At 42.9% G+C, this 12,561-nt stretch overlaps 1 protein-coding gene across 1 annotated transcript in view; it reads right to left on the minus strand.

Moving 5' to 3' along the window:
• Window positions 1-12,561, minus strand: part of ANKRD22 (ankyrin repeat domain 22) — a 194,593-nt gene that overhangs the window by 109,059 nt on the left and 72,973 nt on the right. The window contains exon 2 of the mRNA XM_085605692.1: window positions 3,032-3,223. Coding sequence (XP_085461818.1) covers window positions 3,032-3,223 — 192 coding nt within the window. The remainder of the gene's footprint in view (window positions 1-3,031; window positions 3,224-12,561) is intronic.

A 12,561-nucleotide genomic window follows, 5' to 3' on the forward strand; every position in this document is an offset into this window, starting at 1 on the left:
AATTTTGTTAATCCTGCCACATAATCACGTCCTCCACTGCTGCATAATGATAGTGTCCCTGCACACAGTCATGCCACTCCAGCTCCAGCTCTCACAACAGTTTAACAAAGATCATATCAAAGTCTATGCTATGTGGCAGAGGTGTGGCGCCGCGGCCAGGGCGACTGACACCGGAATCTGGGATCACGGTTCGATCCCGGGCGCCGGTGGCAGATTAGCCCAGCACCATGTGACTCTGGGCAGTAGCTTGCTTAATCTTCCCGACGGCCCCCAGCGCCTAGAGACCCTTACGGGTGATTGTTCGCACTTTACAAATGTGGATATTATTATTATTATGCTGAAACCTGAGTTCACTAACCATTACTAACAAGGCATTGACCAGCAGAACAGTTTCCACAGTCTAAAAAATATCCATCATGCATACTTAACCAAATCAAAGTGATCTCACCCGTTGGGTGTTTTTCAGCCATGGGATTATAAAGCCAGAGAATCTCTCCCAAACACGGCGTGTGAGAGAAGCACCTGATCCGACGATGCACCTGATCCGACGATGACTGAGGAAGAGGCTAGAAGAATATCCGCCTCGAAAAGATGATTCAAGCAAATAGAGTTTCCCCCAGCTCCTAAGATGTTACGAGAGGCTAACCTGCTCAGAAATATTTCCATTTACCACCAGAATCCCTGCAGGTTTCATGAGATGAAGCCCCCAACATTGAAGAATAGATAAGCCAAGTAGGGCCGAAGAGAAAATTGAACCTTTGCTGCCGGAGCTGAAAATGTATTGGCAGCAAACACAAAGCCATGGTGTTATACATTGTAGAAGGCGTTAGGCCGACAGCCTCCATAACCCGAGCCCTCTGTGCCCCCCAATGCCAAAGTAAGAACAATCCCAGAGAATGAGACTGGAAGGGAAGAAATAGTTATCACAAGGACCTAAAAGGGGAACTAGGGATGGTACCAGGAAAACTAAAAGCACAGCTCCAGATCCTCTGTTTCATATTACTCCCACCGGAGGAATGCCAGTCCTCTGGAATGTCAGTCTGGCTAGGTACATCCTGACAACCAAATAATGGATAAGCCAAATTGGGTTCTGGATAGGACACCATGAGTACCGTAGAAGCAAAACGTCTACACAGCATAAAAATGAAATGAAGAAACAAAAAGGAAACTGAACTAGATACAGAAGCAGCAGTCTGCATCTGGAGGCAACCTGAGGGATCCAGTCATCTAGGACTTACAGGAAAGTGGTCCATATTTATGTCCTCATGCTAAGGGGCTACCATTTTGTGTTACAGTTGAAGGACTTGTATGGCTACCTGTTTTCTGGTCATGAGCCACACAGAGAGTCTGGAGTCTGTGATGAGGAGCAGGTGTGAAGCGGTAACATGTTATTGATAGAAACAGGGTCATGCCACAACGAAAGGGCCATCTATTTCAATGACACAACTGGAAGGAATATTTCAAACTTGCCTTATAGTATGGCCGTACTACGAAGGGATAGGACTGACATACAACAATCCCAGTTTTTTAATTAAAGTGAATGTTCAAGTTCGACTGTGGTGAAGAGCCAGGGCTGAAAAGGTAAAGTGGAGAAGCCACACCTAATTACTGGACGCCACTTTGTTCTACACAGGAGGAAAACCCAGCCATGTCCCAGGTCACAGTGTTTTCTGTATTGCTGTGGTAAGAACTGCCACATTACATGAATCAGTCAAGAAGACAATTGTTCATTAACAATCCGTCATCATAGGAATCCCTCATCACTCAAGAAACAAACCAGAATCATAGGGATGGCTCAGTATATATCAAAACTCTACCTATAGACATACGCTCCTCTGTGAAAAGTATAGTGCTTTAGGTAGGTTTAGTCAGGGCTTTAAGTGGGCTGAAAAAATGGGGGGGTGGGGGTGTCTCTCAAAGGGGCGTGGCTAATGTAATTAAGGGTGTGGCATAAAAACAGGTATGCTAAAAATCTGTGCTTAGTATAGTGTGCCGCCCGACTGGTATTTTGCTGCTTCTGTCATTGCATCCAGGTATACAATACAAGTAACATTACACCTACAAGAAGCCAGGCCTATTGCCTTTGTCAATGGTTGTTAGTTGCATAAGTTAAACAAGCAACAACTACGGCTTCATTGTATATAACATTGAAAATGCTTCAGTTCTGAAATGATGAGACTGTGAAAGAAAAATAACGAGTCTCTTTGAAGTTACATCAAAAGCAGTGAAGGGTGACACTGCTGCAGAGTTAAGATTTTTTTTCCCCACCGAGGGTGAGGGCTAAATGGACAGCCCGATAGGGACTTGTCTTTTAGAACTGCCGGTGCTGAGCAACGCCAGGACCCGCTCCACTTAAATCCCTGGGTTAAGTTAATTACTAAGACACAAAGAATTCTGGGCCTGATTTACAATTTGGCAGTCAGGTACTCGGTCAAAAAGGTTACGAATATCCTGTCCGCCTTATTACACGTGCCTTAGGATATAATAGACTTGTAATAGGGTGGAAGGGGCATCTGTCACATTTGTGACAGAGTACCTGTCCATCAAACACTAAATCAGGACTTGTGTGGTACTACCGTTCCTTTAACCTCTTCTGTGCCCATGACGAGATAGTCTCGTCATGGAGCACGGTCGCACTGTGCCCATGACGAGACTATCTCGTCATGAAACCCGCTCACTAATGAAACGCCCGGCACAGGAGGGGGAAAGGGCGTGGCACAGAAGGGGTTAATATAAATATCCCTACTAAAGTATTGGAGTGTGTGAAGACGATAGGTGCTGCCTTATGAATGAGCGTTGAAAGGCTGCTAATATTATGTACATTAAAAATTATTGGATCGCATGTGAGCTACTCATATACTGTAAAAGGGAAATAAACACAGTAGAGTTATCATTCAGATGTTTTCGCCCATAGTTTATGCTCTCAGACACCGCAGTACAATAGTACCTTAAAATATACAAGTTATAGGAGTAAAGTCAATGCCATTCTTTTTTAATGTATGTATTAGTTTTAATATTTATTTGACCTTACGTTATTTCTCATGTTCACATCTGCATTCCTCTGGATGAGGTATCGGGCAATCCTTATGTGCCCTTTGCGGCAGGCACAGATGAGAGGTGTGTCCCCACCATAGCTGTCCTTTATGTTCAAGTTGTCACCGTCTTCTTGCAGTAGCTGCACAACTTCATCTAAGTTGTTCTGGTATGCAGCCTGGCAGATGGGCTGAGGAAGGAAAAACACAAATGCGGCGGTAAATAAATTATGTAAAGGAGTAAACAAATGTATAATATTTACAAGTCGTATACCTTCACTTTGTGACTAGATCAGGATTCACTGCCGCAAACAACAATGATCCCAATACCGTGGGCTGCAACAACATAGGCATGATTATGTTGGTGAGTGGACATTAGCTTTACATCGCTCCAAAGTGGAGATGAACACACTTCTTAAGACGTAATAGATTTATTTACTGATTTGCGGTTTATTTAAAGCACATTTATCATCATCACAAGACTACAGTGTTTGGAGGGGTGAGAGTTTGGAAACATTTGTTTGAAATTCACTCAGTCATGTGGGGTTGGTTGGGCTAACCTGTTCTTTGCTTCGTGTAAGACCGGACAGCCTTAGGGTGGTCTTTACCAACATTTTTGCCTGCTTACCTCCACCTTTTGCTGTATTATTTTTGTTGCGGCACCAAATGATGGACGGAGTGCTGAATGAATCGAATATTCACCCCAGTCAAGAGATCTAGGTTAAATCCGTCGCTCTTTTGCTCACTACACCACCCCAGTTTGGACACAGCCATATGCAAATCAGTCTTGACCCTGCTATTCATGGGAACAGTCCAGCCTGAACTGCCAAGCTAGGTCCTCCTTGGACCTAAACAAGCATCCTGCGACCAGTGCCGGGGTTCACCCCTCATCAGCCAGGCTAGCTTGAATCCAGTGGCACAGCGAGCAAGGGACCCACGTCTGGGCATACCCATCCCACTTAGGGAAAAAATGCTGCGGCAACAAATGATGGACGGAATGCTGAATAATTGCAACATTCACCCCCAGTCAAGAGATTTGGATTAAATCCATTGTTCTTTTGCTCACTACGCCACCCCAGTTTGTACACAGTCATCTGTCTTGACCCTGCTTCTCACTGGGGACAGTCCAGCCCGAACTGCCAAGCTGGGTCCTCCTCTGACCGGAAACAAGTTTCCTGGGACCGTTTCAGGGTATCATCTCTTATCACCTGGACTAGCTTGAATCCAGTGGCACAGGGAGCAAGGTACCCATGTCTGGGCATAGCCATCCCACTTAGGGCGAAAAATGCTGCAGCAACAAATGATGGACAGAATGCTGAATAAAACAAACCACTCCGAAAACGGTCCGAGGAGGCTCGTTTCCGGTCCAGACAGGACCTGGCATGGCACTTCGGGCTGGACTGTTCTCATGGAGAGCAGGGTCAACACTAATTTGCATATTGCTGGGTTTAAACTGGAATGGCATTGGGAGCAAAAAAACGATGGATTTAGGTCCATATTTCTGTACTGGGGTGAATGTTTGACATTGTTCAACATTTTGTCCATCAATTGTTCTTTTTGTATTCTTTTTGTTAGCCTTAGGACTCTGAGCACTTTACCACTGGTAACCAGTGCTAAAGTGCATGTGCTTCTCCTCTAAACATAGTTTCATTGACTTGTACACATTTGGTATATTTAATTATTGGTAAGTCCCTAGTAGAGTGCACTACCTGTGCCAAGGGCTAGTAATTAAATGCTACTTGTGGGCCTGCAGCACTGATTGTGCCACTCACACAAGTAGATCTTTAAAACATGTCTCAGGCCTGCCACTGCAGAGCCTGTGTGTGCAACTTACACTGTCATGTCGACTTGCCATTTAAAACCTCTTGCCAAGCCTAAAACTCCCCTTATATTACATATAAGTCACCCGAAAGGTAGGCTCTAGGTAGCCCATAATTATGGTAGGGTGCTGTGTATCTAAAAGGTAGGACATGCACTTTTAAGTTTTGCATGTCCTGTTAGTGAAAAACACCTAAATTCATTTTTCACTATTGTGAGGCCTACCCCATCCTAGGTTAGCATTGGGAAATCCTTGTTACACTTTTAAGCTGTAATTCAGGATTGAGAAGGAGTAGCTCTGTCATGTTTTATATCATTGGAATGGTAATGATAAATCCTCTTTGCTGGAAAATTTGGATTTAACATTACTATTTTCGAAATGACAGTTTTAGAAAGATATTGACATAAATATGGGCAACCCAATATACCCTTGTGGTCTTGGGTAATTACAGTTAAACAGGTAATGGTGCCTACAAGGGATTTGTTTTGCACAAGAAAAATTCTTTGTTCAACTCTATGTCTTATTCAAGATGTCTCACCAGGACATTGCACATCATGTGGAGCAATACATGTATCAATTTATCTGATTAAATTAATTCAATTAGCCGGGTGTATCTCTTCTTTCTGAGATTTACATCAAAACACATAAGATATTACAGTTATTTTGAGTAGAAATTATCTAGTCATCATTGCATAAAAAACATTTCCTCTAATGTGAGATATGGAGTCTGTCCTATGTATAGGAACTAGATCTGCCAAACTGAATTTGGGTTAGACGTCGACGTTTTGGTCTAGGTTGTAATAAATCTGTGAGACCATCTTCAGGACACAAATTTCGTGTGAAGATCCAAGACCCCCATAGAAAAACATTTTTGAAGAAAATCAAAGCCAGACAAAACTAGTGGACAATAACTTATAAGATAAACACCCGAAGTATGACAATAAGTTATGTGGCAGGCCCTAATCACCAATTAAAAAATAATAAAGAGATTATCCAGAATAATCCCAAACCTATTAGGATTAATTATAGATTATGACGGCCAGAGGGGGTCTTTTATCTTCATTTCAATTTTGTGTACTGAAGATGGTCTCACAGATTTATTATAACAGAGGCCAAAACATCGATGTCTAACCCAATTTTTCTTTTAGTCATTGTTAAATTCAGTTTGGGAGGTCTAGTTCCTATGTATAGGACAGGTCCATATCTAACATTTGAGGAAATGGGTTTTTGTGCTTTGATGAATAGTTGATCTCTACTCATAATAACTGTAATATCGGGTATTATATTAATATTTGTGAGAACTTCTGTTATGAACTGTTATTCTTGTGTTTTGATATAAAACTCAGAAAGAAGAGATACACCCAACTAATTGAATTTATTTGATCAAATAATTTGCTAAATGTATTGCTCCAATTGATTTGCAATGTCACGGTGAAACATCTTGAATAAGAGATTGATTTGAACAAAAAAATGTGGGTGTTAAACATATCCCTTGTAGGAACTATTACCTGCTTAGTTTTAGAAAGATGAATTTCTCTGCTCTTAAAGCTCTGTGTGCCTGAAGCCTGTCTCCAAAGCACGTCTGGGGTGGGTGAAAACTGGACTTTGTGCATTCCTTCTAGACAGCCACACACAAAGTAGATGTGGCTGAGTGTCCATCTGCATTCTGATAGCTCATCCTGGGCAGTACACCTGAATGGGCAGTGTCCTGTCCCCACACAAAAGGTTGATTTTGCCCCTTAGGGAATCTGGAGCCGGGGCTGAGAAGGGCGGACCTCTGTGCATTTCAAAGTCCCCATTTGGAGTTACCTCCCCTTCAAAGCCACAACTGGGTAAAAGTATTGGGTCCCTGACACCACCAAATCAGACACTTCTACACCTGTAAAGAAACTCTGTCAGGAAGAAGGACTATTGTGCTGCTACAAGGAGTCACTCTGCTGAACTCCTGCTCTGAAAAAATTGTTTTTCTGCAGTGCTTCCTTGCTGCCTGCTACGTTCTGCCTCTGTGGAGGAAGAACTGGACTCTTGCCTGAACCCAGAGTGATTTCCAAGGGCATGCTGGCGTGCCTCCTGTTTTGAGACTCACTGATGTCAAAGTCTCACCTCCTAATCCTCTGCCTGGTCCATTGGAAGTGGATCCAGGTGCTTGTTCCAGTGGAACCGAAGCACCCTCTGCTACATGAAGCAGAATCAACGCATCATCAATGTTGTGGGAACAGACCTGCTGCACCATATTCGGAACCTGCACATCACACTGAGAACCAGCGCATCACTTCAAGAACCGATGCATCGGAACAGCTCATCGCTCCCTCTGAAGTGTGAGAAGATCGATGCATCCCTTCGACGGTTTGGAGAAACCCAGCATGTTGGCTTCAGAACAAACACTTCTCTCCTTTGGACCTTTGTCTTCGGAACAGGCACATTCCCATCACTGCGTGGAGACAATTGGCAGGAATCGACACAGACACACTGCTCGGCTGCGCACCACATCTCACTGTTGTGACCAGTATCAAAGTACATTGTTCAGTGGGCCTTTCCTGGCCCCTGTATATGGCCCACGCTCAATCGCAATCGGACTTAAATCTTGACTTTGCCCCAGTCCAGCATGACCAGATAACTCCCATAGGCGCTTACTGCTTCTAAGCACTACTTACACTTTTGTCCTTAAAAATTCAAGTCCATACTTCTACGTATTGGATTTTTGTCGTTTTGGTCTTGTTTTATTTATAAAATCATAATCTATTTTTCTAAACTGGTTTGGAGACATTTTGTGGTGTTTCCCTGTGTTATTGTTGGAAGTATTGCACAAATACTTTACACTTTTTTTTTTTTACTAACTTTTATATAGCGCAAATTTGACACAAAAGTATCAGGTATCAGAGCGCTTTACATGAGCACCAGTTGCGTTACATAAGGACACATTCATTTTTGTTAAGCACGGGGAGATTTAAGTGATTTGCCCAGAATCACAGAATGTTGCGAGTCCTTGCGGAGACTCGAATCCGTTTCCCCAGATTTGTGGTCAACCGCCCTAGCTTTTAGGCCAACTCCTCTCCCCAGACATTGCCTCATAGGCTAAGCCTGCCTGCTCTGTGCCAAGCTAACAGAGGGTGAGCAGAGGTTAATTTATGGTGTGTATCTGACTAACCCGGACAAGGATTTTGGTTCCTGCTTGGGCAGGGTGCATATCTCTTCCAACCCGAAACCCAATTTTTAACAATTCTGATCTACCAGCTTTCCCTAATTAGGATGTTAAAATAGGTTTGTATGAGGAATGGAGGAGGGCGTGTTTGATACTCACCTGACCTTCATTAACTCATGTTTGGCATCCAGGAGTTTCTGGAGAATTTCTATATGGATTCTTCCTTCAACACATTTTTGTACCTCTCTGAAAACACGCACAGTTTGCAATGGGAAGTGGATATGTGTGTATTTAGGTAAGTAATATTATATTATGCAATTTATATATTGAACAACATTTGACAATTACTTCGCCTCTTAGCACTGTCATCTACAGGTGGTAGGGTTGACCATTCTATCAGACTCCATATGCCTAATCATATTCCAACCTAACAAGTGACTCACATTTGTGTGGTCGGTTATTTTGGACATTGTGGTAGTCACAGTGACGTATGCTGCCGAAGCATTCTTGAGTCTGTGACTTTCTGCCAAACCTCTGAGGATGAAAGGTATGAGAGAGGCTTTGAGTGGATCTTAGGTCTTGCAATTCTCCCTAATGTGCATGTGGCATTTAATGGGGGAGTTTATAGCAGCAAGCCTTGGCTAACACTGTTACGTTTGTATGTGAAAAGTTTCGAATCTCTGGGTGATATAGGAGCAATTGGTTGGGTTCCGTGAATGACCCCGCGAGATTCAAAGTTCAAACTATGACCCAGATTTGTGACAGGAATATAGGTATTATTGAGCTCAGCTAAGGGTGAGAAAGTAAAATCAATATTCTCTATTCTCACAGAGGGCAGTTGCGACAAGTGAATAAGGTAGAACCAAATGACCGCCCCAAAACGTACCTAACAAAAAGCCTGACTTCCTATAGGATGGTTTGGAGAGAGAAACTTTCAGAAAATAAAAGAAAATAGTGCATTCTGCAACACAATTCCCACATACATCAGGTGGGATCCCAGGATTTGAATGAGCACTCATGATCAGTCAGTGCAAATTACCACTCAAAACCAGTATTAAATGTCTGAAATGAAACATTTTCCCCCAAAACCTCAGTCTGCCAGTTTCTGAAAACTGACACTGTTTTCTATGAAATACAAGCTAAGTCTGAATAGATATAACGTTTCCTCGAAAAAAATCTCTTTCATCACCGGCACTATATGTTTGTGCCAAAATGTCGGCACTTCAATGATAGTGGGTACACGTGTGGTGCCCAAACACTAGCTTGTGATTATTATCAGGTACCATCAGTTACTGCTGCCACTCACGAACACATCTTTAAATACCAGGCATGGGCCACCGCCTAGCATCACATTTTGGGCAGGGTGACGTTCATTCTGACCCAGCTATCTAGTGGCAAAAGTGCAGCTGGGTCAGAGGTTTCCGAGGACAAACGCAGCTGTGGTGCCACCTGCACTTCCACACTTGCTCACCTGGAAGCGCTGCCATTTTGTAGTGGTGCTCCCACTCCCCTAGGACTCTAAATGATCCCCTTATTCACTAGTATCATGCTTCAATAGTTCATTAAATAGGGAATGGCATTTTAATGCTTATTGAAGTGCCAAGTTTTTATGTGTGGCGAACACGACATACTCTGATCCCAAGCCGTGCACAGAGGTCACAGTTGATGCCATCTCACTGGGTACACTCTGTTGCAAACCAAGAGAGGTTGAAAGTCGGTCTGATGGATTATAGATAGATGCCAGGCAGAATCTGGCAGAGGCCGAGTGCCTAATAATCACAGATGAAAAGAACGTTGTAACTGTTACATCATTGCATTTGTCTGTATGTTTAGCCTTCAGATTAAACAGTAAAGGACCATCAAGCCCTCTTCACCGCCTAGATGAGGAGAGGATGTGGCCTAACGGCTAGAGATGTTGACGTGGAAAGTGGAAGCTGGGGAACCGGGTTCGAGTCTCTCCCCGGGCCTAATAAAATGAATGTGTCCGTCTGTAACGCAACTGCTGCTCATTTAAAGCGCTCTGATACCGTCCGGTCAAGTTGGTGCTATATAAAACTCCAGAAATCCCAGATCCAATAAAACGCCTACCATTGAAAATGAGGAATAACACTCATGGAATAAAACACCAAATATTTCATAATGCCTACAATGCTGGGGGTCAACTTTGCAGAAATCTACTACCACAAACAACGGCCAGCTATTTATAACATTATTTTAACTCTAGAATTTAACTGTTGACCCCAGAATTATTTTTTTACTGTCACGCATTGCAGCTAAAGACAGAGATGCCTGAAAGTGTGGTAAGTGATATTACAATAGATATGCAGTCATGTCAATAATCCCAGCTGCATGGAGAGTGGCCTTAGCGGTCTGAGATACATGAGCAACTTATTTAATTGCCAGTAAAGTTCCTTCTTTGAACATAAATTACAAGTCGTTTTCTATGGATGTGTTACAAGTCAGCATTCATACATATTTAGTTTTGTCTTCAATGTGCATCTTTAATACTGGAATAACATTTCAGTGTCTTACCTTAAATTAGAACATAAGTTGTACTGCACTAACTTGGGGAAAAATATTTTATCATTCCATATACAACATAAAAATGTATGTATTATTGTTCTGTATCACTTGGCATGTTCCAAGCATCATGTACTTGGTAACTCATGACTTGCAAAGTGCAAATGGCGGCTATCAAGAAAGTTAAAGACTTTTCTCTTTTTATATGTAAAGTATGAGGACCAAGGGGAGGGAAACAGCCTTTACAACGCTGCCTCTTCCACGCACAGCCTTTACAACAGGGCCTTTACTATGCATGCCTTTCTGTTTTAGAAAAAAAAAAAACACTTAGAAATACACTGAAAAAATCAAAGTTTAAAGCAATTATATAGATAGGGGAATAGGTCAGTGACAACATTAATGTTTTGAACTCAAAAACCACAGAAATTCACCAGTTATAGTTATCAGAGCTAACAGAGCTGAATTTCTGTGAGCTAACTATAATTTGTGCCCCTGCCATGCACTGCTTGTGGTCTCACATATTACATCACTCATAACATGTTCTATGACAATTGATGACATCTCAAACGACAGATGTGGTATGGTTGTGTATGATCATATATAATGAGCACAATCTCTGTTGAAATGGCTTTGTGAGGTAAAGAAAATAACAGCAACAAATACCGGAAGGTTTCTTAGGAGAGATATTTGCTTGGGAAAATTTGCAAGGTTTTATTTTAAAACTGGACTTAGGGAAACACTGCTCTAGAGAGGAATGAATAGGGCAAGTTGTGTTTTCTGGATCAAACAAATTTCATTTCTTTTGTCCCTGTTAGAAATGGGGTTTCTGGGGGGCGTGGCTTTGGAGCCGTTGGTGATGGCCGCTGATTTCGGGAGCTCCGCGGCGACGTAGACAGTGGAGGGCTTCCAGGCTTCTTTTCTTCTGTTCTGGGTCGCAGAAATCGACATGTCCTTCGTCGGAATACCTCAGCTATCGGTGTGAGGAATAGCGGAGAGTTTCCATACCGTTAAGGTGATTTTATTTCGGGAAATGCAGTCAGTCAGAACAACGGCCGCCATTTTGTTTTTTGTGACGATAGTTTACTGATGCGTTCGTCACCCTTTTATCAGTACCATTCACTACGAGACTGATATTATATCATATGCACAAAGGTTTTTTCTTCATGTATGGTGTAATTTCCGGGTTTTCTTTGTGACAATTATTGGAGTACCTCCTGCAGAATCTCCTTTCATCAACGCTTTGTGGCGGATTTCTTCCAACTTTGACAGATATTGTTGCCTGAATCATCTCTACTTGTGACCGTCTCTTCCGTCACCAAAGAGAGACTTTGTCTTCGGTTTCTGCATGGCAATGCCGCGCGGTGCTCGCAGTGGCGCTCGCGCCGGGGCTCACCAAGTTATTTCCTCGCCACTGGCTGACAACAACCCTTTTAATGTCCTACGAGACGCTGTGGATGAAGCTTCTCCGGAGTCCTCTGATCATAAAACCTCCTCCTCGGCGGATACTCGCCCCAAACAACTCTCCAAATTATCTGCAGCTTCGCCCTCTGGCAAACGGGCAAAAATTAACCCCCCTTCTCCTACTAATCCACCCTCTTCAATCTCTATGGAGCTTCTCCTTGAGGAAATTCGTGCTCTGAAGCCGTATATGGAAGAAACTAATTCGCGCCTACAAAGCCTTGAAGACAACTGGTCTCACACCGTCCAGAGAGTTGTGGTCCTTGAACAAAGAGTTGACGCGTCCGAAGATACCTTACAGCAAGTACCCCTCTTACATACAGAAGTTGATCGGCTCAAACAACAAGTCGAACAATTGGAAAACCGCAACAGGCGCAATAACCTGCGTATTTATGGTCTAGCTGAAGGCCTTGAAGGTTCCAATCCAATTTCATTTTTTCAGTCATTCCTACCGTCTCTTCTTGGTCTTCCTGAATCTCCTCCTTTGAACATTCAACGCGCTCATCGTTTGGGCCGGTTGTCTGCTTCTTCCTCCTCCTCTGCGAGACCTCGAGGTACTATTTTATATTTTTTGGAATATACGGATCTCC

This window comes from Triturus cristatus, chromosome 1_2 (assembly GCF_964204655.1).
Source record: "Triturus cristatus chromosome 1_2, aTriCri1.1, whole genome shotgun sequence".
In the NCBI taxonomy this organism is placed as follows: Eukaryota; Metazoa; Chordata; class Amphibia; order Caudata; family Salamandridae; genus Triturus; species Triturus cristatus.